This window comes from Mesocricetus auratus, unplaced genomic scaffold (genome assembly GCF_017639785.1).
Source record: "Mesocricetus auratus isolate SY011 unplaced genomic scaffold, BCM_Maur_2.0 Super-Scaffold_100006, whole genome shotgun sequence".
Taxonomy (NCBI): Eukaryota; Metazoa; Chordata; class Mammalia; order Rodentia; family Cricetidae; genus Mesocricetus; species Mesocricetus auratus.
The window spans coordinates 55385204-55413065 of NW_024429190.1; the positions used below are offsets into that span (position 1 = coordinate 55385204).

Below are 27862 nucleotides of genomic sequence, written 5' to 3' on the forward strand. Positions count from 1 at the left end.
TTTAATGAGTCTAGGGCGGGAGGGGGCCCCGGGCGGGAGGGGGGCCCCGGGGAGGATTAGGTGAAGTTCCCTCCAGGCGCGCCCCCAGCCAGCCCGGGAGTCCGCACCAAGCCCCTGGGCCGAGGGGCGGGGCGCGCCTAGCGGCCACGCGCGCGGGCGGAGAGGGGGGCGTGTCCGCGGGCGCGCGCGGACGGCGAGGGGGCGTGTCCGGCGGGCGGGCGGGCGGGCGGCGGCGCGGACCGGGTGCGCGGCGCAGCGTCCTGTGCTGGAATGTGCGGCTCCCGCGAGCTCGCGGCGCAGCAGCAGACCGAGCGCCGCCGAGGCCGCGGGCCCCAGACCCGGGCGGCGGGGACCGCAGCGACAGCAGGGCGAGGGCCGGCGGTCTGATTCAGCTCCGCGATCGCATTCGGGGTCTTGCGGGCCTCGGCGCCCAACTTTTCTCCGCTCTTCCTCCCCTCCCCCGAAAGTCCAGCAACAAAGAAAAGGAGTTGGAGAGGCGGCGGCGGCGGCGGCGGGGACGCGGGGGCGGCGGTCCGTGGGCGCGCAGGCCAGCGGGTAGGACGACGCGGACTTGGGAGGGCGGCGGGGGAGGGCGGCGGGCAGGCGCGGAGCGGCGCGAGGCGCTGTCCAGGGCTGATCTGCAGATACTGTGGCTCGGTCGAGCGGCGGGCGGGCGGGCGGGGGCGGGATCGGGTTACGGAGCGAGTCACGGGCTGGGCCGGGGGGCTGGTGCGGAGCGCCGGGGGCACCGGTCCCCAGTAGAGTTCGGGGCGGCCCCCTCGGCACGGCGCTGGGAGTCGGGGCGACGGAGGCCGGAGCGCCGCTGCTGGTGGCCGCGGTCCTGAAACTTCCCCTTCGCCCTCCCCTTCGCCCGGGGCCCACCGCTCCCGGCCTCGCCGCCGTCCCAGGCCCGCCGCCCCCTCCCCCAGCCCGGGCCCGGGCCGGAAGGCGGCCGCCCCGCTTGACTCAGCCCGGGGCACGGGCGGCGCCGCCGGCGGGCTGGACAGCGATTTCTGCGGCCCGCGCTGGCTCTGCGCGGTGGGGGAGCGAAGTTCGCAAACTTCCGGGCGCGGGGGCGGCGGCGGCCCGCGTGGGGCCCCTCGGAGAGACCGGGGACCGGCAGCCTCGGGAGGGCGCCGCCGAGCCCCGGCCCAGGCCCGAGCCGGACGCCGGCGGCGAGGTAACTTTCCGCCCGGGTCCTGGGTTAGCGCGGACGGCGGGGGAGGGGGCCGCGGTCGGCGGAGAGAGGCGCCTCTAGGATGGTGGGCAGCGCTCGAGGGCGAGAGCCGAGGCACCGCCCGCGGCTTGGTGGCGGAGAGGAAGCAAGAGGGCCCAAGTTTGCAAAGAGCTGCTTTGTGTTTGGTATTTTGAGAAAATGGCCGAATGCCTATTTCAGTTAGGAATGCCGCCGCCGCCGAGGCCGGCGCTGGTGGCAGCAGCACATAGGAATTCCGTGCAACACGTTGCTGCTCTCGGGCTGTGCTAGCGCAGCCTTCCCGAGAAACGTGGAGATTGCTTTGGAGTGTGGTGGCTGAGGTTCGCGGGGAGCTTTAAAAGTGCATGTGGGGGCTCAAGCTGGGGGAATCCGTGGGGCTGTTAAACCAGGGAGAGAGCCGTGGCCCGCTGTTTCCTGTGATGGCATTCGAGTCCAACTTTTTGTTGGGGCATGTAACTGAGCGAGCTTGTGTTCAGACGCTTGGTGAAACGGACTGCTTTTTGTATTTTCGGTTTAAGTTTGTCTTTTGGTACTTTCTGCATGTCTTGCCTTTACTGATTTGGAGGAGGGACACTGAGTTCGAGACTAGCACCTTTGAGGTTGGAGGTTGAGACCATTTAAAAACTCAACTTGTTTTCAAGAAGGTGATCTGTAATGGCTTCCTCTAGGCAAGTAGGCCAAGTCAAGCACAATGCGCCAAAGTTGCTGGTTGACGTGTTGAGTTGCACGGCTGTTAGGGAGTTTCAAACAAGAAAAAAAAAACACTTTAAAACTTCCCCTTTTGTGGGAAAAGGGATCTATAATCAACCCTTTAAGTTAAGAGTCATCAAAAAAGTTGAAAGTCTGTTAACTTTTTCAGTTTATTCTTTTACAGTTGAATTCTCAGGAAGAAATTAAATTACAGACTTCCAGATTTTTTTGGTGTGTTCCTTATATGCGTAGAGTTGCTTGTGGATTTTGGGGGTTCTCATTCAGACCTGAAGTGTTGAAAAGGGAGAATAGAGAGAACAATAGAGTGTTATTAGTGCTTTTGAATTAAAAGTAATTTTAGTTAACATTGAAAATGTTAACCGCCAGAAAAAGGTTGACACACTTGCATGCCAGTGGTAGACCTAATGGATGAAAGAGTAGATTTTTTTTCCTGGGTGTAGGGGAAATAGTTATTCATTTGTGTGCTTTTGTGACTGCAATAAAGATAATTGAAAATTAACAGCAGTGCTGCCCCAACCTCCCTAGCTAGGATTACAGGCAGGCACCACCATACCCAGCAAGAAAACCATTTTAAGTTTGTTAGAAGTTAATGAAGCTCATTGAGTTTTAAAGGTTGGAAAAATGCTTGCTTTAGGGCTGGATTTACATGGTGTTTTGTTGTTGTTATATTTTATTCAGTGTGCAGTTATGGCCACCCAGGTGATGGGGCAGTCTTCTGGAGGAGGAAGTCTGTTCAATAGTGGCAACATGGGCATGGCCTTACCCGGCGACATGTATGACTTACACGACCTCTCCAAAGCTGAACTGGCTGCACCCCAGCTCATCATGTTAGCAAATGTGGCCTTGACTGGGGAAGTCAATGGCAGCTGCTGTGATTACCTGGTGGGTGAAGAAAGACAGATGGCAGAATTGATGCCCGTTCGGGACAACAACTTTTCAGATAGCGAAGGGGAAGGACTTGAAGAGTCTGCCGAACTAAAAGGTGACCCCAGTGGGCTGGTAAACATGGAACTGACAAGTTTGGAGCTAAATGCTGCCGAACCACAGCCTGTGTTCGAAACATCAGCTGCACCAGAAATGCACAACTCCAATAAGGATGTCCCTCCAGAAACGGTGGGGACAGAGGACAAGTGCAAGAATCTGAAGGCCAAGCCCTTCCGCTGTAAGCCCTGCCAGTATGAAGCCCAGTCTGAAGAGCAGTTCGTGCACCACATCCGGGTTCACAGCGCGAAGAAGTTTTTTGTGGAAGAGAGTGCAGAGAAACAGGCTAAAGCCAGGGAATCTGGCTCCTCCACGGCAGAGGAGGGGGACTTCTCCAAGGGCCCCATCCGCTGTGACCGCTGTGGCTACAATACCAACCGCTATGATCACTACACGGCTCACCTAAAGCATCACACCAGGGCCGGGGATAATGAGCGCGTCTACAAGTGTATCATCTGCACGTACACAACCGTAAGCGAGTATCACTGGAGGAAACACCTGAGAAACCATTTCCCCAGAAAAGTCTACACGTGTAGCAAGTGCAACTATTTTTCAGACAGAAAAAATAATTATGTCCAACATGTGCGAACTCATACAGGTAAGAGAAGCTAAATTTATATTTCCCAAAATGTGATTTCTTTTAAGCTCATAGATTATGTACACTGAACGAGCTCTTAAGATACACTATAGTCTTCCAGAAGAATTGAGGATTTAGGTAGACCAAAAAGCCTATTAATTAACCTTGAATAGCTTGTTGAAACAAACTTTCTTTTTTTTTTTCTTCTTTGAGACAGGGTTTCTCTGTATTGTTGTCCTGGAACTCCCTCTGTAGACCAGGCTGGCCTTGAACTCACAGAGATCCACCTGCCTCTGCCTCCCGAGTGCTGGGATTAAAGGTGGGGGGGGTCTTTTTGAAACAGACTATAGTTCTGGATATGGTCGTGGTTCTCTGCCTCCACATTGCTAGGATTAAAGGCGTTCACCACTACATCCAGTGCCACCCTTTCCATGTGAAACAGGATCTGCAGTAGTCCATACAGCCTTGAACTCTGTAGCCGAGGATATTTCTGATGTTCCCACCTTCAAGCAGTTGGATTACAGACCTGTGTCACTATGGTTGGTTTATGCAGTGGGGGATGGAACACAGGGACTTATGCATGCCAGGCAAGCATTCTCTCTACAGAGCCATATGTCGCTTCTTCCTTTTCTTGCTTTAGTTACTTTATGTGTATGAGTATTATGTATGTAAGGGCACCACTTACCTGCAGTACCTTTGGAGGCCAGAAGAGGGCATTGGATTTCCTGGAACAGGAGTGAAAGAGCGTTGTGTAGAAAACTGAACCTTGGGTCTTCTTCAAGAGCAGCCAGTGAGTGCTCTTTACCGTTGAGCCACTGTCTTGACAAGAGTAGAATCACTGCATATTGAAGCCAATTTCCTGACAGCAAGCAGACCTCTCAGACGGAACAGCATTTGTTCAACATACCCCGATGCCCACACTTTCTGGGGACCTTCTGGCCCAGAAGTCCGAACTTGTGAGAGGTTAGGAGTATAGCTCTGCAGTAAAACACGTTAGAAGGCTTCATGTTCTGTCACCAGCATCAAAAAGAAAAGTTTTAGGGGCTGGAGAAGATGGCTCAGAGGTTAGAGTACTGACTGTTCTTCCAGAGGTCCTGAGTTCAATTCCCGGCAACCACATAGTGGCTCACAACCACCTTGAATGAGATCTGGTGCCCTCTGCTGGCATGCTGGCAGAAGACCATATACACAATAAATAAATAAAATTAAAAAAAAGTTTTAAAGGGGCTCAGAGATTAAGATGGATGCTATTTAGCGGTTAAGAGCACTAGCTGTTCTTCAGAGGACCCAGGTTCAATTCCCAGGACCCACATGACAGCTCACGACTGTCTGTAACTCCAGTTCCAGTGGATCTGACTCTCTCACACAGACATACATACTGGCAAAACACCAATGCATATTAAAAAATCATTAAAAGTGAAAAGCAGAGAAAAAAGTGTAACAAACCTGCCACATCTCATTGAGAGAGGTCCAGGGCTTGCCTTGTAGCAGTTGTGGCTGTGAAGTGATCAGAGTTCTGGCCTCAGTCTCCCTGAGACCTTTTATATATACATATATATTTTTGTTGTTGTTGTTTTTTTCGAGACAGGGTTTCTCTGTGGCTTTGGAGGCTGTCCTGGAACTCGCTTGGTAGTCCAGGCTGGTCTCGAACTCACAGAGATCCACCTGCCTCTGCCTCCCGAGTGCTGGGATTAAAGGCGTGCGCCACCAACGCCCGGCTTCCCTGAAACCTTTTAAAACTGTAAAATATTGCTGTAGAGATGGCTTTGTGGTCAAGACTACTTGCTACTCTTCCAGAGGACCTGAATTTAGCTTTCAGTGTCAATGTTGGTGGCTTCAAAACTGTAATTCTAGCTCCAGGACATTCCACACCCTCCTGGCCTGCATCTACACACATGGAAATAAAAATAAAATCAGTTTTTAAAAATTATTTATTATGCATACAGTTTTTTTTATCTGTGTACATGCTGTACCCCAGGAAAAGGCATCAGACCTCATTATAGATGGTTGTGAGCCACCATGTGGTTGAGAAGGCCTCAGTGACTGAGCCTGCTTCGTTTTTTTTTTTTTTTTGTTTTTTTTTTTTTTGTTTTTGAGATCAGTCTCTGAAGCCCAGGCTAGCTCTGGGTTCCTGGCAGTTCTCCAGACTACTTGGGGATTATAGATTATAGGGGTGAGGTACTAGTGGTGTCTCTTTCAAACTTAACCTCTTTGGGGATATAATTTGTTATTATACCATTTGATTTGTTCTAAGTGTGTAGTATTTAGTCTGTTTAGAGTGATGCTGTCATTACTACAGTACCTCTAAGACAGTCCAGGGAAGAAATTGTAGCTGGTATGGTGGAACACTCCTTTAATGTCAGCATTTGGAAGACAGAGGCAGGAGGAGCTCTCCTTCAGGGCCAGTCTGGTTCACATGGTGAATTCTATGAATTTCCAATTCTACTGGGTTTGTGATAAAGAATGCACAAGGCCCAGGGTTTGACTCTAATGCCCCCTCCCAAATAAAAACAATGAAAAATCTAAGCCCAGACAAAAAAGGCAGAAAATGCCTAGCTCATACGTGAGCTACTACGACACTGGGAGAGATCAGGAGCTGAAGGTCATTTGATGCTGTTAGGGGAAGCCCCAGGGTACTCAAGCCTCTTCTCAAAAACTTATCAGTATGGCAGTGTCTTCCTGTTTTCCCTAGTTATCTGCTTCATTGTGGTGGTAGGGAGTGGACCAGAGTCAGCTGGGAAAAGCTTATCCTAGAGGTAGCAATTTTATGTATAACCTTGGCTGGCCCAACTCCCCAGGTGTCTCAGGCTGTCCCCAAACTCCAAGCCATCCTTTTGGATCCTGAGTGCATAGATTACAGGCCTGTGCCATCATGCTCAGACTTGCTTTGTGAGAAACAGGTTGTAAGTAGTGGCTGGGCCTGCCTTGTTCTGGCAGCCCTGCTTCAGGTCTACAAGTCCAGGATGAAAGGTGTAAGCCACAACACTCTGGCCAGCCTTGAACTCACTGTCCTGCCTCAGCCTTCTGGTGATCAAGACAAGCAGATGTACACACTGATGGGATGGATATAGTAGTTTTACGTGAATTACATCTTGGCTGAACTTTTGATAGTGTCGAGCATAGAGCACCTTGAGTAGTTTTCAGAGCTGATTAATTTTTACAAGAAACAACCAACACTGAGAATGTTACTTTGCATTTGTATACTTAGGGCAAAATGGCAGGAGTGTGCTGTGAGGATTGTTGGTCCCTGAAAATTCTTTTTATGTATGTATGTATTTATTTATTTATTTTTGAAGCTCAAGTCTGTGGCTGTGCATGTGATGTGCAGACCTTGAGTCCTTGCTAGTTCCAGGACAGCTGGGACTACACACAGAAACCCTGTCTGGGAGGGGGATGGATGGGAGTTGGGGCAACTGGAGACAAAACAAAACCAAGTCTGCAGTTCTTTTTATTTTATTTTATTGGTGTTTTGCCTGCATGTGTCTGTGTGAGGGTGCTGATCCTAGAATTTCAGGCAGTTGTGAGCTGCCATGTGGGTGCTAGGAATTGAACCCAGGTCCTCTTAACCTCTGAGCCGTCTCTAGCCCCATCTAGTCTGTAATTCTCTAAGAGTAAACATTCTTATCCAATCCAAGATACACTAATTTGATCCGTACATGCAATCAGAAAATACTAAAAGGTTGTGGGTTCCGTAGTGCGACTAGAAACTTTAGGTACAGTAGTGAAAACACTGTTCTTATGAGTGTTTGCCCTGTGAGCCAGGGTGTTTGAGGCAGGTTTACTGAATGCTGCACACACACAGACAGCAGTGTGCTTTGTGCTTTGAGAACTGGCACTGCCAGAGATAAGTCAGATTGCATGTCATTATTACGTAGTTGTGACTGTCCTGTAGCTATTTAAATCAGGTTGGTCTGGAAGTCAGAGGTTTACCTGCCACTGTCTTCCGGTGCTGTCATCAAAGGCTTGTGCCACTAAAGCTTGGTTTGAAGCCAGTCTGTTTTTATGTTTTTTGTTTTGTTGTTGTTGTTGCTGTTTTGAGACAGGATTTTCTTTGTGTAGCCCTAGCTGTTTTGAAATTCTATTAACTGGCCTGAAACTCAGATCTACCTGTCTCTGCCTCCCTAGAGTTGTGATTAAAAGGCCTGTGCTGCCAGGCAGTGGTGGCACACACCTTTAATCCCAGCACTCTGGAGGCAGAGGCGGGTGGATCTCTGAGTTCAAGGACAGCCTGGTCTACAGATCGAGTTTCAGGACAGCCTCCAAAGCTACAGAGAAACCCTGTCTCAACCCCCCCCCCCCAAAAAAAAATATGCCTATGCTATCATGTCCAGCTGGAGCCAACCTGGCCTTAACATACTAAGTGCCTGAGACCAGCCAGGCCTAAATGTTAAGACCTTGTCGGAAAACAATCAGTTTGGTTACTCCTAGCACTTAGTGACAGGCAGGTAGAAAGCTGTGAGTTTGATGCCATATATATTATATTGTTGCCAGTTAATTTAAAACAATTTATGAAGGGAGAGCTGCTTAGATCTTAGCCCATGATGAGGTAGGTAGATGGTGTGTGTGTGTGTATGTGTGTGTGTGTGTGTGTGAGAGTGTGTACATACATATAATATTAATGTAATTACATATATTAAACTAATTCTAGGTTAGCCATGGCTGCATAGTGAGACATGGTCTGAAACAAAAATGGTTTACAGAGCTGGGCGGTAGTGGTATCTGCCTTCCTCTGCCTCCCAAGTGTGAGATTAAAGTGTGCACCACCATTGCCCAGTCAGGATAACATCTTTTTTGTTTGTTTGTTTTTGTTTTTCCAGGTAGGGTTTCTCTTTGTAGCTTTGGAGCCTGTCCTGGAACTAGCTCTTGCTGGTCTTGAATTTATAATCCCAGCTCGTGGGATTTTAGGAGGAGGATGAGTTCAGGGCTATCCGTGCTAGCTTCGACTACATAAGACCCCACAGCAATTTAAAAATACAATAAAAGTATCCTGTCAGAAGCTTGTCTGGGCGGCATAGGTCTGTGACACCAGATAGTTGGGAGACTGAGACAGTATGGTCACAAGCTCCCACTTTAGACTGTGTCTCAAAGTAAAGAATGGAAAAAGGCTGCCAGAGACAAACCTGCACTCGTGGGAGGATTGAGTGTTTGGCTAGCCTGGACTACCTAGGAGAGCCTGTCAAAATCCAAAATAAACAAAACTTGACAGATCAGCCCCCAAAAACCTGAAATACCCAAAATGTGTGGGAGGGAATAGTTACACTGCTGAGAATTGTTCTTGGTTTATTGTTACGTCTTGAACACTGTCATTGTAATTTTGCAGGAGAACGCCCTTATAAATGTGAACTTTGTCCTTACTCGAGTTCTCAGAAGACTCACCTAACTCGACACATGCGCACTCACTCAGGTTGGTAAGAGATGGTAACTCCATCCTTCAGTAAATACTATTTTTTTCACTGTTGTCACTCTTTATAAAGACTGTGTCTTAGAACTGAAACTGAGCTGTTTATAACATGGTTTTGGAACTCTTTAAAAATTTTTTTTTCCTTAGATGTGATCTTATTATTGCTGGCCTAGAACTCGCAGAGATCCACCTGCCTCTGCCTCAGAAGTGTTAGGATTAAAAGTGAGTATCACCATGCCAGGCAGATCTGCCTTGAGAATGCAAAACTAAAATGGGAGTAGTTACCCAAGTATGGGTTCTCATAGATGAGATTCCAGAAACTGAGTGAATGTGAATTTGTTAGCAGATTCTTCTGGGGGGAGTTTCCTTTTTCTCTCTGAAGTTTTATTAATAGTATGAGTATTTCGCCTGGAAGTGCACTATGTGGGTGCAGTTCCTGTGCAGGCCAAAAGAGGGTGTCATCCCCATGTAACTGGTATTGTAGATGGTTAGGAGCTAGCACATATGGGTGCTGGGAACTAAACTTGGGTTCTCTCCAAGGGCAGAAATTGTTCTTAACTGCTGAGCCATCTCTCCAGCCAAAGACAAGGGCTCTTAGAATTTGTTAGAACTCAAATGAGTTCTAATATTCCATAAAAATTATTCACAGATCACAGGTGAGTTTATCCCCCCCCCTTTTTTTTAAATTGTGTGATAGAACGATTATCTGGTCTACATGGCAGGTTCCAGAACAACTAGGGTTCCATAGCAACACCCTGTCTCAAAAGAACCAAAGTATTATAGAGCTGGGCATGGGCACATTCTGTCATCTGCCCTGAGGCAGGTTAACCCCAGTCACAAGCAATCAGTTTTGATGTAACCCTACTTACATAATATATATGATCATGCTTTTCTCTCGCCTGCCTCCCAGATCATCTCTACATCCCTGCCTGCTCATCTGATTTAACCTATTTTTGTTATCACTTTTATTAGTGTGTATGTTGCTTGTATGTGGATGCATACAGAGGCTAAGAGTGGGTGCTGAATCCCTTGGAGCTGGAGTCTACAGGTGTTCATGAGCTGCCTAACCTGATTTGGGTGCTAGGATCTGAACTCTGATAGAGCCTTCAGCCCACATTTTACCTGTGTTTTGCCTTGGTAATATGACTTAGAAAGCTTGTATAAACTTGGTTGTATTATGGATTCTGACTCAATTTGGCTCTTGTGTGTTTAAAGTGCTGGACTCTGCTAAGCTTTAGCTTAACCACTGAGCTCACTACCAGGCTCTCAGTGTCTTGTCAGGCTTCCTACTTGGCTGTCCTGGAGCTCCCTCACTGTGCTCATGTGGATTAGGCTAGCCTAGGGGACTAGCATAGGGCTCACAGCTCCTGCTCTGCTTTCAAAGAGCTAGGACTACAGGCCGGTGCTGCCATGCCTGGCCTTGCCAGGTTTTTCCTACATGCTTGCTTTTTTTGTTTTGTTTTGTTTTTGTTTTTGTTTGTTTTTTTGAGACAGGGTTTCTCTGTGGCTTTGGAGGCTGTCCTGGAACTAGCTTTTGTAGACCAGGTTAGTCTTGAACTCAGAGACATGCCTGCCTCTGCCTCCCTGCCCTGCTTGCTTACTTTGTTGATGTACTTTGAGTGTCTTCCTAAGCTATCTAGATGTTTTCCCCATCTTTCATTGACTGGTCAGTGTTCGATGTTTTCTGTGGTGTCTTATACCCTAGTTGATAATCTCTTGTTTTTTTGTTTTGTTTTTTGGTTTTTGGTTTTTTCTGGGTAGTTTTGGTGCCTGTCGTGGAACTAGCTCTTGTAAACCAGGTTGGTCTCAACTCAAAGAGATCCGCTTGCCTCAATCTCTTGTTTTTTATTTGTGTTTGTTAAATGTCTTCTGGAGTTTTGTCTTACTGTGTTTTAAAGGTATTGTAGTTACTGGTAATTGTTATACTGTGGTAAGTATTTTTATTACTATTGGCTACTGTATGCATATAAATTACTGAAAATTGTAAACTGGGTGGTGGTGATGCTACCTTTTAATCCCAGCACTTGGGAGGCAGAGACATCCAGATCTCTGTTAGTTCCAGGCCAACCTAGTCTAGAGAGCGAGTTCCAGAACAGGTTCCACAGAGAAACCCTGTCTCTTACAAAAAGGAGAGACAGAGAAAGAAAAGAAAATTATAATCTTACTAATGTAAATGCAAAGATACCAGTCTTAGTTTATAGATGAGACATGTGCTTAGGGAGAATTAAAAAAGGATAAGGGTCTCAGATGAGAAGTTAGGATTTAATTCCCAACTTTCCCAACCTCTTACTGTATCAACCATAGTGTCGAAAGACAATTACAGTCCATGGGACTATGCATGTAGCTCAGTTGGTAGAGTACTCAGGTGTGGGTTCTTTGATCCCAGCTTGTCCTAAAACTGTTATCCCACTGCTGAGAAGCAGAAGCAGGAAGGTTAGAAGTTCAAGACCATTTTCAGCTGCATAGTGAGCTGGAGGCCAGCCTGGGTTAAAGGGCCTGTCTCAAAGGGAGTGGGGCTGTGTGGCGGCTCAGGTAAAAGTGGTGTCCCAGGAGTGGATCCTGTAAAATGTGTATGTTCCACCACCACCACCACCACACACACACACACACACACACACACACACACACACACACACACACACAGAGCGCTCACAGTAATACAGCCTTTTTTTTAAAAAGTACATTCTTTTTTTTCACCCTTAAGACAGGGTTTATTTGTGTAGCCCTGGCTGTCCTGGAACTAGCTCTGTAGACCAGGTTGGCCTTGAACTTGCAGAGATCCACCTGACTCTGCCTCCTGAGTGCTGGGATTAAAAAGCATGTGCTACCAATGCCCAGCTTTTTTTTTTTTTTCTTCAAAGTCTGTGAGTTGGAACATACATTGTGGTACTTTGGAAGCTTATATAAATAGCTTTTTATGTTTTGCTGGGGAGAAGGATGAGATTGCCACATGTTTTACTTCATTCAAGCCCCCGTTTTTGTCTATGATCTCTGCCTATGTAGTGAGTTCAAAGCCAGCCCAGGATACATGAGACTCTGTAAAGGCTACAAGACTTGATGGCCTGGTTGAGAATTGGACTTCCTTTCAATTACAGTTTTTGTGTGTGCGCGCATGTGTGGGAGGTACATAGGCCACATCAGTCATGCATGTGGGTCAGAGGACAACTTACAGGAGTTGCTTCTTCTACCATGTGGGTTCTGAGGATCTATCTCAGCCATAACTCCCTGTCCTGTTATTCCTTTCTTCAAGTTCCCTCCCCTCTTGAGTGTCCCGCGCTACCGTCTCGCCAGCAAGAACGACGCAGAACACTCGGATCCTTCTGCAGTAAAGCTTTAATGCATCTTGAGAGATAGATGATCAGCTTCTTAGAGGGAGACCCCAAGCTAAGAAACCCAGCCCCTTATATAAGCCTAGGAGCTCCGAGTGAGATGTGTAGAGCCGGGATTGGTGGTTTGCACATCACCCCAGATGACGTCACGGGAGAGGCACAGTTTAAACGGTTAACTCCAACTGACAGCGACAGTTAACTCTAACTGACAGCGACAGTTAACTCCAACTGACAGCGACAGTTAACTCTAACTGACAGCGACAGTTAACTCCAACTGACAGCGGATGTCAGCGCCATCTTCTAACGGCAATAGCGATAGCGAGGGCGGCTCCTCACATCTCCCCCTATTCATTTATTTTTGAAGCAATAGGACACCCACAACTGTGGAGTGGAGATAGAGGTCAAATCCCCATGTGCAAATTCGGAACATGTACAAAGCTCCTCTCCAGGGTCTTATCCCCAGAGGAAGTCCTGACCAGTCCGATGTCTTTTTCTGGGGGAAGGAGATCATGACATAGAACCTTCATGCAAGATGACTTATCTCCCAGGAGAAAGTCGTTATACCGCAGACCTCTCCTGTGCAGTGCTTAGCCTTGCAACTCCTTGGGCTGCTGAAGCCTACCCACTCTATCCCGTGCAATGAGACTAGCCTCGTGGGGTGCAAGAGCTGGGAGGCCAGCGACCTATTGCTTTAACATGGTTAACCAAATGTCAGGGGATGCTCCGTGTTCTAAGGCAGCAAGTGCTTGTGCCACCACCACTTTCTCCTTTTGTTTGGGCTCTGAGCGTACACACCATCCAAAGCATCAACACTATTCCACAGCAGAGAACTAGGCTAAATGATCCTACCCCCACCCATTCCTTAAAATAAGAAAATGCAGATGAAATCCAGGGGGAGAGGTCTTCCATCAGAGAAAGATCCAGATGCGTCGAATTCACTTGCAGGATCGCCATTCTCAACTCACGGAGTGTCTGCTCAAACTCAAAAGTCCAATTCTGTAATAAATGTTGAGACAGAGCTTTTGACAGGTTAGCTGCTCTTGTAAAATTCTCATATTGTACTAAGTGACACAAAGGCCAGGCAACTTTGTTCACATCCCAATTTGGCCATCTGCCACAATATATCCAATTGTTCCTGAACCAAATTAATCTGTTGGTTTACCAACATCAGGCCTCCTTGTATCTGAGAATTGGCAGTGGCCTGTTTATCTAGGACCATGGTCACAGTGGCCTATAGTTCATTAATGGTTTGAGTTGTCTGCACAGTGGCAGAAAGTGCAAGGGCCGAGGCGGTAACCGAAGCAGTAACCGCGGCGGTGGCTATCAGGCCCACAATAATAGCAGAGATCCCAAAATCTCGCTTTTCCCTAAACAAACTCAAATTACTTGGCGCCTCAACAGGAGCTGGAATAAATCGAGGCATGCGCATTACCAAAGCAAAAGGGTGCTTAATAGCATCCCAGCATAATGCATAAAAACAATTCTAAGCAGAACAATTTATTTCTTTCTGATTCTTACCTAAGGTATCATTACTCACAACCCAAATAAAGGGCAGCTGAATAATTAGTTCTCTTAAAAGGGGTATACTTAACATTGGAGGAGGACCAATCAGATGATCCAGAGCTCTGTCCCTCACTCAGACTGTTGCCTAATGCCCCTTTCCAATCAAAAGTAATCTGTCCCTTCTCACTATCATAGGAGAAAGATCAGTACAGCTTCCATTAATTCAAAAGGATTAGCATTAGATCTTTCTGGATCCATATGAATAAAATTATCCTTTAATGAAGAAATCACAGTAAAGCACAAGCTTCCTACTAATGACAAGGTTCTCTCATCCTGAAAACTCTGTATCTGAGGATCTAAAGGCAAAAAGGCAAGCCCCAACTCTCTATTATTTGTGAAAAATCTAGGGAACACCTGGGCATTCTGCATCACTGGCATCGGTAGGGGGAAGGTAGACATGATGGCCCACCGTAACTCTCCCATCATACTAGGAACCATCATCCCGAGTAGGAGAGTCTTCATCACCCACTTGGCCTCCATCCTTCTTATTCTGGAGTTGTGAAGGAGCTCTTCGAGTGAGTCTTTCAGGGATCCACAGGGGGTTTTCTTCCTCCTGTGGAAAAACACACACAGCTCCCCTGGATCTTATAAGAATAGGATCCGGGCCTTTCCAGAGATCAGTCAAGACATCTTTCCATTTTACCATTTCTTTTGGCCTATCAGGCTCTAAACTGTGGCGATCAGCCGCAGTGTGGCCTTGGGCATCACAGTTCAAGAAATTAAGGGTAAAAAGTGCCATGGATACAGCAACTCTTGGTACCGAGGGTAGAACATCCTCAATACTCCCCTTTTGTTTAATCAGATATGATTTGAGTGTACGATGGGCACGTTCCACAATGCCCTGTCCTTGAGGGTTATAAGGTAGGCCAGTTAGATGGGTAACATCCATTTGCCGACAAAACTGTCGGAATTTTTGAGAGGTATATGCTGGTCCATTGTCTGTTTTTAAAATTCTGGGTTTTCCCCAAGCACTCCAGGCCTCAAGGCAATGTTGAATCACATATGAGGCCTTTTCCCCTGTTAGGGGTGTGGCAAACATTACGCCAGAACAGGTGTCAACAGAAACATGAACATATTGAAGCCTTCCAAAAGAGGGAATATGAGTAACATCCATCTGCCACATCTGCAATGGTCTAATGCCACGTGGGTTTATTCCCATGTGGGGAGTAGGTAAGAATTCGCAGCAATTCTGGCATTGAGTAACAATTTCCCTAGCCTCTTTCCTGGATAGAGCAAAACGACGGCGCAAGGTCTCAGCCGTCACATGAAAGCGCTTATGGAATTCTTTTGCTGCTTGTGCATGGGTAGACAAGGCAGCTTGTATCTTCTGAAAGATGTTAGCAACTCTGCTGGAGGATCTTATTATTCCAGCTATCTCAAGGAGATTAACTGCATTAACCACATAAGAGGAATCTGATACAATATTGAGGGGTCCTGGAAAAGCCTCAAGAACCTCCAGTACTATCAGACATTCTACAACTTGAGGTGAAGTTTCATTATATTGTTTAGATATAACCCTATCCTTGACCACATAAGCTCCCATACCAGTTTTTGATCCATCAGTGTACACCACAGTCCCATCTGGGAGTGGGTCTTTAGCTGTCACTTGTGGAAACACTATAGCCTGGTTTAGGGCAAACTGTAAAATTGGATGCTTTGGAAAATGATTATCAATTTGTCCTGAAAAGGAAGTAACTAAAACTGCCCAATCACTAGATGTGGCTGCCAAGGTCTGAACTTGTGCAGCAGTATAAGGCACAATCAAGGAATCAGGATCCCTGCCAAAATGTGTAACAGCTGCTTTTATTCCGCGAAGCGCGAGCTGTGCAACAGCATCAGGGTACCAGTCAATAATCTTAGCAGGGGAAGCATTTGGATGAATCCAAAGTAATGGTCCATGTTGCCACAGGACTGCAGTTGGCAATTGAGCTGTCTTAAAAACACACAGATTAAAAGGTAGTGACTCCTCAATTCGTTGTAATTGTGCTTCCTGTAAGGCCTCTTCCACCATCTGTAAGGCTCGGTGGGCGGCAGGGGTAAATTTTCTGGGTGAGGAGATATGAGGCTCACCCTCCAGGAGATCGAAGAGGGGTTTTAGATCAGCAGATGGAATTTTTAAAAAGGGCCTCAACCAATTTATATCTCCCAGAAGTTTCTGAAAATCATTTAATGTTTGTAAGTGGTCTTTGCGAATTTCTATTTTCTGAGGAACTATATTTTTGGGAGTAATCTTTGAGCCCAAAAAGAGGCCTGTATCTGCAATTTGAACCTTTTCTGAGGCAATCTCTAATCCCCACTGTTTTAATTCAGCCACCAGCATGGGAAAAGCCTTTTGTAAAACATCTAACTCTTTGTGACAAATAAGAATATCGTCCATATAATGGATAACGATTAAAGATGTAAATTGCTTCCTAATTGGCTCCAAAGCCTCCTGCACATATAGCTGACATATTGTTGGGCTATTGGCCATGCCTTGCGGCAGTACCTTCCACTGAAATCTCTTGTCTGGTTCCATATGATTAAGAGAAGGGATAGTGAAGGCAAACCTTGGTCTATCCCGTGGGTAAAGTGGAATAGAGAAGAAACAATCCTTAATATCTATAATAATAAGCTTCCAATCTTGAGGAAGTGCAGAAAGCAAAGGAAGGCCTCTTTGAACAGGGCCAAAAAGATGCATCTGATTGTTAATGGCTCGCAGGTCGTGGAGTAATCTCCACTTCCCAGATTTCTTCTTAATAACAAAAATTGGTGTATTCCATGGGGAGGTAGAAGGCTCTAGATGCCCCAGCCGTTCCTGTTCTTGCACTAATCTTGTGACAGCCTCTAATTTTTCAGAGGATAGAGGCCATTGAGAGACCCATAACGGCTCCTCTGTTTTCCATGGTATGGGTCGTGAAGCCTCAACGGCCCCTAAATAAAACCCAGTCCTTTTCTACCCCGATTTCCGTGTTGTGTAATGGGTTTTATTCTGCCTTGTTCTTGCCTACCCAAGCCTCTACCATTTGTATACCCCATCTTTGCCATAATGGCTGATGCCTGGGGGAGTATTCATTAGTTAGGGTCATGCCCATGGCTTGTAACACATCTCGTCCCCATAAATTTACAGGGAGTGGCAACACATAGGGGGTAAAACATCCCTGTTTGCCTTCAGCATCCCGCCAGGTTAAGGCTGAGGCACTGATGGCAGGAGAGGACTGGTATCCAAGACCTTGTAGAGAATGAGATGAAACAACAGTGGGCCAAGACTTCGGCCACCAATGGAGTGAAATAATGCTTTTGTCTGCTCCCGAATCCATTATCCCTTCAAATTCTTTTCCATTAATTAACAATTTTATTGTAGGTCTCTCATTTAGGGGTATAGCCAGATAGGCTGAATCACTTCCAGAAGATCCCATAGCCCTTTTTTGTAAAGTGTAGGTTTCTCCATCCCCGAGGGAGGGCAGCAACACCAGTTGTGCAATTCTATCTCCCTGCTTTATAGAAAATACACCCCGAGGGCTAGAACAGAGAACTTGAATCTCCTCTTTATGATATGGGTCAACAATCCCAGGATATATAATGAGTCCCTGTAAAGTTAAGGAGCCACGGCCCAGAATAAGCCCAATGGTGGCAGGGGGCAAAGGTCCAGGGGAATGGACTGGGACCGGTTGAACATTCATTTGGGGCATGAGTAAGAAGTCGGAGGCGGCACGCAAGTCCATTCCGGAGGTTCCTCGGAAACCTCTACTTCCTCTTGATTGCTTTTCTGAAATTGGTTCCCATATTTCTGAGGGCCCTGGGACCATGGGCCCCGTGACCCGTTTTTTGATTGGGGTACCTTGGATTCTTCAATAGGGGGCAGAAGCCTCCTTTTACATCCCGGACTGACCTGCATTCGCTAGCCCTATGATAACCTTTACCACAACGATAGCAAAGCTTCGATTCTCTTGTTCTTTCAGGGGCTTGACAATCTTTCTTAAGGTGCCCCATTCTCCCACAATTAAAACAAGCTTTTCGATTAGATAAATCTCTATACCTGTGCGTTTGTAAAATGGCGGCAGCTAGTCCTGCATTGGTTAGGGGTCCCCCAGCTCCCTGCACACTCTGAGCCAATCTTGTAAACCTTTGCTTTTGCGAGGGGCGATAGCCGCTCGACATTCCTGGGTTGCTTGTTCATAGACAAGTTGCTCAATCAGGGGCATAGCTTGTTCTGAATCACCAAAGATGCGACTGGCGGCCTCTGTCATTCTGGCCACAAAGTCTGAAAATGGCTCTTGGGGTCCTTGGACAATCTTTGTAAGGTGTCCACTGGACTCTCCCCTTTTGTGAGGGCCTTCCATGCTTTAATAGCGGCGGCCGACACCTGACCATAGACGCCCCAGATGTAGTTGGTTTGATTAAGGGCATGTTGACCCTGACCTGTCAGCATTTCAAATGTCCACTGCCTCTGATTCTCATCTTCAGCCGTGGCATTAACTCTAGCTTGTGCCTGGGCTGCATCATACCAGAGAGCCTTCCATTCCATGTATTGTCCCATGTTGGGAAGCACTGCTTTCACTGTCGTTTGCCAGTCAGTGGGAGTCATGGCAAAATTAGCAAGCCTTTCCACCTGTAATGTGGTAAAGTTAGCATTGACCCCATAATTACGAACGGATTCGGCCAATTCTTTAATTTGATTGTAATCTACGGGGGTATGTACTCTTCCGCCTTCCACATTCTCGAATACTGGAAAAGCCATTTGTATTTTTCTCCGTTCCTCTAAAGGTAAAAAGGAGTCAGTACCAGTATTCAGCCGAAGCTCATATGGCGGAGGCGCTGAGGGGCGTGAGCCCGCCGGATTTATAGGCGGTGGCCTCACATTCATTTTTGTTTTCAGTGGCCGGTGTCTATCAGGGTGATATCTTTTTTCCTCATACCGTGCCACCTCCTCCTCTAGACCACCTTCTTCGCTAGAATCCAGAGTGTCAGAATCAGAATTATCTAGCTCCAAGGCTTCTAGCTCTACTGCAGGGTATAGACTAGATTCTGGCTTTTTCTTTTTCTTAGATTTGTTAAGGGGTGAATGATAACTCCCTTCTTTCTCTCCCCTTTCTTAACTTCCTGGGAGGGCCTTTTTTCTTAGACATGTCTTTTCTTTTGCGAGCTCCCATTCTCTCACTCCGTTCAGTTTCTGACATGCTATCCTGAACTTCCTCTAAGGTTCCCTGACTTTCTATTATAGCAGGGTGACAGGCCTCATCCTCCAAGCAGTTTTTAACTAGCTTCCAAATGGCTTTGGTACCTAAGCAGAGATCTCCTTCTGCATGCTTCCTGTCTAGTTCTTTACCTAGCTTGTTCCATGAGGCCACAGTGAGGGACCCGGAACAAGCATACCATGGTGCCACTCTATCTACCTCCTTCACAAAATTTTGAAGTGTTCGTGGTGCAATTTTAAGATCTCTTTGTTTTAGCACAGTCTGTAAGGCTGTAACCACTGACTGTGACGACCCCATCGCGCTGACAGCTTATCTAAAAACGCGCTCAACTCCGTTACCAGACTGACAGCACCAGACTGACAGCACCAGACTGACAGCACCAGACTGACAGCGCCAGATGGACAGCGCCAGATGGACAGCGCCAGATGGACAGCGCCAGACGGACAGCGCCAGACGGACAGCGCCGTTCTGTCAGCACCAGCCACGATGAAGGAGAAGGACAAACAGGACTAGCACCAAAGCCTCCACTGACCCGTCCCACGGTGATGACAAACTAAGGCCAAAGTCGAGAAAAGGGTTGTTCAGGATAAAGCATACCTCTCTGAACCTACGTCCCTGCAGTTCTGAATCCGCCCCGTTTTCCGAGGGGTCTCCCGCGGCGCCGGCGATGTTGAAGAGTTCCCGGGTTTCGGCACCAGATGTCCCGCGCTACCGTCTCGCCAGCAAGAACGACGCAGAACACTCGGATCCTTCTGCAGTAAAGCTTTAATGCATCTTGAGAGATAGATGATCAGCTTCTTAGAGGGAGACCCCAAGCTAAGAAACCCAGCCCCTTATATAAGCCTAGGAGCTCCGAGTGAGATGTGTAGAGCCGGGATTGGTGGTTTGCACATCACCCCAGATGACGTCACGGGAGAGGCACAGTTTAAACGGTTAACTCCAACTGACAGCGACAGTTAACTCTAACTGACAGCGACAGTTAACTCCAACTGACAGCGACAGTTAACTCTAACTGACAGCGACAGTTAACTCCAACTGACAGCGGATGTCAGCGCCATCTTCTAACGGCAATAGCGATAGCGAGGGCGGCTCCTCACACTTGAGCCATTGAGTTTAATTAGGATTGCTTTAGTAAGCATGGCTAGGAAGTTATTGCTTGAATAAGGGCAACTTAGCTGGGCTGTACTACTGGGGGATATGACTTGACATCCCTAGCTACCCATTAACTACTCAGGAAAGAGTGGAGCCTTCTGTGCCTCTCCTGCATCCATCTGGGATGTTGATGAGTTCCATCTAAGATGTGCAGGTAGCCACGGCTACAATGAGTTTATAAATGCAGTTGTCTTTCTGGGCCCAGATGTTTCTGCTGTACAGCCTCCACCCCTCTGGCTCTTAGATTCTGTCTTTCCCCTCTTCTGTGGTCTTCCCTGAGCTTTGGATAGTGTAACTTAGACGCCTTACTTAGGTCACAAGTCTCTGAACTAACCTCCTTTGGTAGCAGAAAGAATCTTCTTTAACTCTGGATATAGAAGCCGGGCGTTGATGGCACAGCACGTCTTTAATCTCAGCACTCGAGAGGCAGAGGCAGGTGGACTTCTGAGTTCGAGACCAGCCTGATCTACAAGGGCTAGTTCCAGGACAGCCTCCAAAGACGCAGAGAAACCCCGTCTCGAAAAACAAAACAAAACAAACCAACAAACAAAAAACGTGGATATAGAAAGCAATTTGATGACATGCCGCTTGTAAAACACATGTAGTAAGTTCACACCTAGGGCCTGTGACCACCCCATACTGTTTGTGATCAGGGTTACAGCACCAATTTTTTGTTGTTGTTTAGGACAGCATTTCTTAGTAGTCCTGAAACTGCAGTACCAATTCTTAAAATCACAGTAATTGTTTAATAACAATTAAACTACCATGCCTGGCTGAAATCTTGAATTTTAACGTAGAAAGAGTTGCCATTTACCTACATCCCTAATTTGATATTCCTGGGTAGGTTTTTGGGAAGATTTAGGATTCTGTTAGCAGACATTTCTAATGATGTAATCTTTACTATTGTCATAGTTAAGCTTCATGTCTTAATTTTGCTTGTGGAAAACTTGGATGTTTGAAAGATTAATTTTCATAAATGTCAATTTCCATTTCTCTACTATGCATTCCATTGGACCGGTGGGGTATGGATACCAATTGGTAATATTTACTAGAGTGTGATCTAGTTGGGTATGTATTAAGGTAGAATGTTTTTTGCTTTTAATTTTGGGGTGGGTGGGCTGTGTGATATGACTGTGTTGTTTATATACCGTATCTATTTGTATGCCAGCCCTCATTTAGTTAGTTTCTTTGCCCCTTTTATAGAGAAGTTGAGATAGAAAAAAAAATCACTAGGTTTTCTAGTTGACTTCAGCCTTATTTATGCTTTAAAACAGTTACTCTGGTATTAGAAAAACTTGCTGAATGTGGCTTTACTCATCTTGTGGTGAGTAAAGGGTTAAATTTACTCCCTTAGGCCAAAACAGAACCTTAAAATTTAGGCACAAAGTTTGGGATTGTAGCCCAAAGGTTTTATTTTTAGATTTATTTATTTATTACATATACAGTGTTCTGCTTACATGCCAGAAGAGTGCACCAGATTGAATTGTAGATGGTTGTGAGCCACCATGTGGTTGCTGGGAATTGAACTCAGGACCTCTGGAAGAGCAGTCAGTGCTCTTAACCTCTGAGCCATCTCTCCAGCTTCATGTAGCCCAAAATTAAAGATTCCACTCCAGGTTTGCCTTACAAATGTATTTTTATATTGTGTTGCATTATATTTTAGCTTAAAAGAATTCTGGAGGGTGAGGAGCAGAAAATTAAAAACATTTTTCTCTTGGAGTGGCTTTGACCCAGAGCTGGCATCCCGGGTGGAAGAGATAACTTCATAAACTTCCTCCGGTTTATGTTGAGAATAAAGCCTCCATCCCAGATAGAGAAAAGCTATACAAATAAATATGGAAAATAGAAGTTGCATGACCAACTCTTTCCAATAAATGGTCTTTATGCTTGTTTTACATGTACAACTCCTAAAGATATTTCAGTGTTGGATTTGTGTCTTTATCTCTAGTAACATCTCTTTTCTACCTTTAGGTGAGAAGCCATTTAAATGTGATCAGTGCAGTTATGTGGCTTCAAATCAGCACGAAGTGACCCGACATGCGAGACAGGTTCACAACGGGCCTAAACCTCTTAACTGCCCTCACTGTGACTACAAGACAGCGGATAGAAGCAACTTCAAGAAGCACGTTGAGCTGCATGTTAACCCAAGGCAGTTCAACTGCCCCGTGTGTGACTATGCAGCTTCCAAGAAGTGCAATCTACAGTATCATTTCAAATCCAAGCATCCTACCTGCCCTAATAAAACGATGGATGTCTCAAAAGTGAAACTAAAGAAAACCAAAAAGAGGGAGGCTGACGTGCATAGTAATGCCACCAGTGAAAAAACAGAGACAGAGCAAGCGAAAACAAAGGGGGATATGTCTGGAAAGAAAAATGAGAAATCCCTAAAAGTAGAGAAAAAAGATGTTTCAAAAGAGAGGAAATCTGGCAGCGTCTCAGTGGTCCAGGTAACTACCAGAACTCGGAAATCAGCGACAGAGACTAAAGCAGCAGAGATGAAACACATAGCTGTCCATACAGGAAATAATCCGGAAAAATTCGGTAAAGTCAAGAAAAACAAAAGAAAGATGGATTCTGAAGCCCATTCCTCAGGTGATCCCATGAATGAGGAACCAGTGACAAAAAAAAAAAAGGTAGAAAGCAAATCCAAAAACAGTACCGAGGTGCCAAAGGGTGACAGCAGGATGGAGGAGAATAAGGGGGACACTAAAAAGCAAAACACTTCCACTAAAAAAGGTGCAAAGAAGAAAACTCCAAGAAGTAAATCAAATAAGAAGGGCAGCAGACCAGCTCAGGAGACAGAGCCTTCTACAGATCTGGTGCATGGGGAGGACTCTCCAGTTCCTGCGCTCACTCAGGTGGTGGGCGCTCTGGCAGGCTCTGCTAAGACAGGACTTCCTTCTCCCATGGATATTGCTCAGACAGGGTCTGGTCAGATAGAGGTTTCCCAGACAGGGGGTCCTCTGAGGGAGCCGCCTCCTTCCATGGAGCCTGCTCAGAGGGAGTCGCCTCTTCACACTCAGCTTCAGCTTCCCCAGGTGGAGCTGCCTCTTCCTATGGAGCCTCCTCAAGTGGAGCCGCCTCCTCCCATGGAGCCTGCTCAGAGGGAGTTGCCTCTTCAGCCTCTTCACAGGGAGCCTCCCCAGGTAGAGCCTCCCCAGGTGGAGCCTCCCCCTCCCATAGAGCCTCCTCTGGTAGAGCCGCCTCCTCCCATGGAACCTCCTCAGGTGGAGCCACCTCCTCCCATAGAGCCTCCTCTGGTAGAGCCACCTCATCCCATGGAACCTCCTCAGGTGGAGCCTCCCCAGGTGGAGCCGCCTCCTCCCATGGAGCCTGCTCAGGTGGGACATTGTCAGAAAGAGCTGCCTTCTCCTTTGGACCATGCTCAGATGGAGGTTGTTCAGACAGAGCCTCTTCGCACGGAATGTGTTCAGAAAGAGCCTCCTCCTGTCATGGAGCCACCTCTTCAAGTCAAGCCAATTACCAAAAGGTCATCTCCCCGGAAAGATAGGAGAAGTTCAAAGGAGAGGTTGAACACGCGGAGTGAGATGGTGCGGCAGGAGCAAGTCCTTCTTGAAGTTGGCTTAGTGCCTGTTAGAGACAGCCAGCTTCTAAAAGAAAGCAAGAGTGCACAGGGTCTTCCAGCCCTGTCCTCACCATCGCCAAAGGGAAACTCGAGGAAAGGCGAGACGCCCATGGACCAAAAGATTGTCTCTGATGCGGTAGGAAATAAAATAGCCCCTCTCAAGAAAGTAGGAGCAGAGGAAGCCGGTGAGAGTCTAGCTGAGCTTGCTGCTCCCAAGGAATCTGCCAATGTCTTACCCTTGGAACAGAACTCAAGTGTGCCAGATGGTGAGATATTACATGCTAAGTGTCAGACTGGTTCAGCTGGGGTTTGTGAAATGGAAGTGAACCCCGAGCAGAACACAGCAAACAGTGTTCCTGTGAAAGATGCAACAGTTGAATCGGTGTCACCACTGCCTCTTATCCCATCAGTTGAACGTGAAGCAGTGTCGCCAACTGTTACTTTGGCTGAAAACGAATCTCAGGAAATTGATGAAGATGAAGGCATCCATAGCCATGATGGAAGTGACCTGAGTGATAATATGTCAGAGGGTAGTGATGATTCTGGGCTGCATGGGGCCCGGCCGGTGTCACAAGAAGCTAGTTCAAAAAATGGAAAGGAAGGGTTGACAGTTAAAGTAACCGAGGGGGATTTTGTTTGTATTTTCTGTGATCGCTCTTTTAGAAAGGAAAAAGATTACAGCAAACACCTCAATAGACATTTGGTTAATGTGTACTTCCTTGAAAAAGCAGCAGAGGGGCAGGAGTAGTTAGTTCCATGGAAGTGCATTTCGTAGTTTCTAAACATCCTCTACTTTTAGTTTGTTAGAAACACAAGCTTGCTTTAGTGTCAAGTGCTGATTTGTAAATGACATTCTTTTTCTTAGGACTATGCTTATCTAGTGACTCTTGCATGAATCTGAACAGATCCTAGGGAGTTGATGTTAAGAAGATTTTGCAATCAGGTGAAAAGAGAAAGACAAGATGGTAGAACACGCTCTCTTGTGTTGTCTACCTACAACCTTACCAGTTTTTTTCCTCCTTTTCACTTGTTTCTACTTTCAGTTCCTAGTTTAGACTGATAAAAATTGGCGTAGCAAATTACTTGAAGAATTTGCCTGCTTTATATAAGTAAAGTTAGCACTTTAAAGTTTCTTTAGAGTTGAGAAAAGACGTTTAAATTGAAGAAAAACTCTTTCAACAGTGGACATTGTATTTGTCCAAATGCTTCTTGACATATGGTCAATATTTTGTGTTTGTATGTTAATCATTATAAAAAGTGATTTTTTTTGGTGTTTTATTTTGGTGCTTTACTGGCTTAAGATGTTGCACATGGTTTTTGATTTTGTTTTTTTAACCTATGCAGTTAATCTTCCCTCCTAGAAATAGCATTGTGTTTAATAGTAACACTTTATACATATGCATGTGTTTTTTTTTTTTCTTTTGGGAGGGTGCTTTTAGGCTTATTTGCAAAAGCACCATTTTCCTTTGCTGCAATTGTCTTTCTTTGCAGCACATTAGTGTGCAAGTTTATGAGCAATGGAACATGCAGGTTCAATCCATTGTTTTGTTCTTTTTATTTTAATTTTCACCTTTATCTATGCCAGACTCAGTTTCATATAAGTTATTTTGAATGGTGAGCATATGTGTAATTCCACAGCTCTCCAGTCTGATTTGTGCAGTAAGCCATTAGAATCCCACATTGAACAAAATTTAATCTCAAAAATATCAGCCATTAGAATTTTCTATTTTGCTGTTTCTAGCTTATTTCTTACAGAGTAGTAAATCATTCTTCAGAGTTTATTTTTTCAATAGATGTTGACGTTGGGTTGGCTACTTAACTGAACAAAGAATTCCAAGTGATCCTTGGAGACAGCAAACCTGGAGCCAAGCATAATTATCCTTCCTAGAATATCACTTGTGAGAAAGCCATCATGACCTCGTGGCTGATCTAGAATGGAGTGCTGAGTTCTGGTAAACAGCTGCATCTTCCTTCCAGTGAGTACCTGAACAGGGCTGATGTTAATTAAGTACAGTCCAGATTTGAAGAGTCATACTTTCTCAGGGATCTCCACAAAATAGCGGGTGTCCTCAGTGCCCCTGTGAGACAGCCTCTGTAGAGGAGAGGCCACAGGTGAATTGTAGCTCTCCTGGTGTCCTTCTGGGGACACTGGTATGAGAAACCGCATGCTCCACAACGTGTTCTCTGTGTTCTTTGGCCAATGCCAGAGTGTGACATAGTCCAACATGGGATTTTTTTTTACTGGTAGTAGTAAACAAAGTATGGTCCCAACCGGGAATTGTAACATTGTGATGGTCATGTTCTGTTTTGAAATAACCTGTATTTCATTTATTTTCTTTTACCTGGCGATCTCTGAGCAGGCTTCAGATTTTGACAGTTGATGAAAGATAGCGACAAGCATTAATGTGTGGGTGAAAAGCATGGTGAGATTCTGAGTGAAGTTTTAGTTAAAGTTGGTTGAACGTGGAATTGACTGGGAGGCCAAAGATTTTAAAAAGTGGAAGATTCTCTCAAGACACAAGTTGTGTGATAATAGTGTGTTCTGTGTGTGTGAATGAGAGTTTATAAATGTTGAATTCTAGGCTCCGACAATCATTGTCAGTGCAGATCAAGCTGCAATATTTATGTTTGAAACTTAAATTATAAAGCTAGTGAAGTCTTTCTAACAACGAGTTCTATTATTCATGAGCACATTTACCTACATTACCTTTTCAAGATGTTGAGAAAGACCATCGCAAGCACAGGTTGGAGGCTCTCATAGCAGAGGAAAACAATGCCTTCTGGGAATTGAACAGTGATTTGATCTAGTCTTTAAGATTAGAAGTAAAAAAAATAAAGAAAGAAAATTAAAACCTCATTAAAGCGATCTTTGAGGCCTTTCTTCCAGAAAACAAGGATTTGGTTGTCAGGCCTATATTAGGCCTGAACCTTGGTGCCATGTATATTGTTTCAATGGAAAGTATCTTAGTGATAGGAACTTCTAGTACAGTTTGGAGTTCTTCCATTTTGAAAACTGTGATATTTGCATGGGATTGTTTGAATCTTGTTTTCTAGTCTCTCCCTCCCCATCACCACCCTCAGAGTCTGAGGGAGATTTTTCTCTTGATAAAGGAACAAAAAAAGTGAACATCTTATTTGTAAATTGATAACTAGTAACTAGTGGTAAACTTGAAATGGTAGACTTTAAAGCCTAATCCTAGGTAGCCTTAGGAAAATGTATCTCTTTTGAACCTGTATTCACTTTTTTTTCAAGATATCTTAAGTTATATTTTCTTTTTCAGAGCTGCTTCTTATTTGGGGCTACTTTTTTTAAATTGAGGCGTAATTCATAAAAGGGTACATTGTTTTCATGAGACTTTCTACAGCTGTGGCCCAGTGTCTTCCAGTAGTCTTCCAAGGAGGGCCATTTTACTTTAGAGTTACTTTAGAGTCCTGAGGCCAATCAGCTTGGACTACTTTACATGTAAGTGCTAGTGCAAATTAAAACCCAAGTTGACCTCAAGCAGTTCACTTTATGAATGTTGACAACAGAAAGAACACTTTGCCTGTTTGCATACTGTTACTTGTGGACTGAAATGTTGAAGAAACTCCCTTTTTTGTTTTTTTGCAAAAATCAAGGTGTATTCTAGGGTTTCCTGGTTGACCTCAACAGATGAAGTGAGCTGATAGTCTTAGTTCAGAAATGATCTGAATGTGTAGATTTACAGTCTACATGTACGGCTGGCTAAGTGAGATAGCTTTTACAGTTCTACATTTATCCCATAGGCTCCCCATTAGTTACTGAACTCTTAAAACTGCTATTGTAACATTACAACAATGTTTTGCGCCAATTTTATAAACCTTTACAGTGCAATATGTGTTACTTTTCTGAGGCAAACCAAAGGTATATTTCTCAAGGTTCTGCTGCCTTCAGCAGCACTTGATGGAGGATCTTTTATACATTTGTAATAGATAGAAATAAACCAGATTGCAGTTTCTGTTTTTCTGTTGTTTTTTCTTTTTTTTTTTTTTTTTTTCTTGTAAACCATGTACCAAGTTTCTGGTCAAGATTGTGTAGGATAAGTTAAACATAATTGCATTCTATTAACCAATATGAGTGTATTTCTTATGCATATAGTCACATTGAAATAAAGTTCTAAAAAAGCACTGGCCTTTGTTTATTATTGGTGTAT

At 45.5% G+C, this 27862-nt stretch overlaps 1 protein-coding gene across 2 annotated transcripts; it reads left to right on the forward strand.

The window, feature by feature from the left end:
* The first annotated feature begins 472 nt into the window (after nt 1–472).
* Nucleotides 473–27836, forward strand: Rest (RE1 silencing transcription factor). 2 transcript variants are annotated; one of them, XM_040747267.1, is made up of 4 exons: nt 473–555; nt 2606–3506; nt 8806–8889; nt 22076–27836. In XM_040747267.1, the coding sequence occupies exons 2-4, from the start codon at nt 2615–2617 to the stop codon at nt 24436–24438; spliced, it is 3339 nt and encodes a 1112-aa protein (XP_040603201.1). In that variant the 5' UTR covers nt 473–555; nt 2606–2614; the 3' UTR covers nt 24439–27836. The 2 variants fall into 2 exon arrangements, with proteins under 2 accessions (XP_040603201.1, XP_040603200.1); XM_040747266.1 differs by lacking the exon at nt 473–555 and adding an exon at nt 1087–1180.
* The last annotated feature ends 26 nt before the right edge of the window (nt 27837–27862 follow it).

Coding starts and splice junctions, on each gene's coding strand:
- Rest (XM_040747267.1), top strand. CDS start 2,615: ATGGCCACCCAGGTGATGGGGCAGTCTTCTGGAGGAGGAAGTCTGTTC. Junction 3,507..8,805: donor ACATGTGCGAACTCATACAG/GTAAGAGAAGCT, acceptor GTAATTTTGCAG/GAGAACGCCCTTATAAATGT. Junction 8,890..22,075: donor ACACATGCGCACTCACTCAG/GTTGGTAAGAGA, acceptor TTCTACCTTTAG/GTGAGAAGCCATTTAAATGT.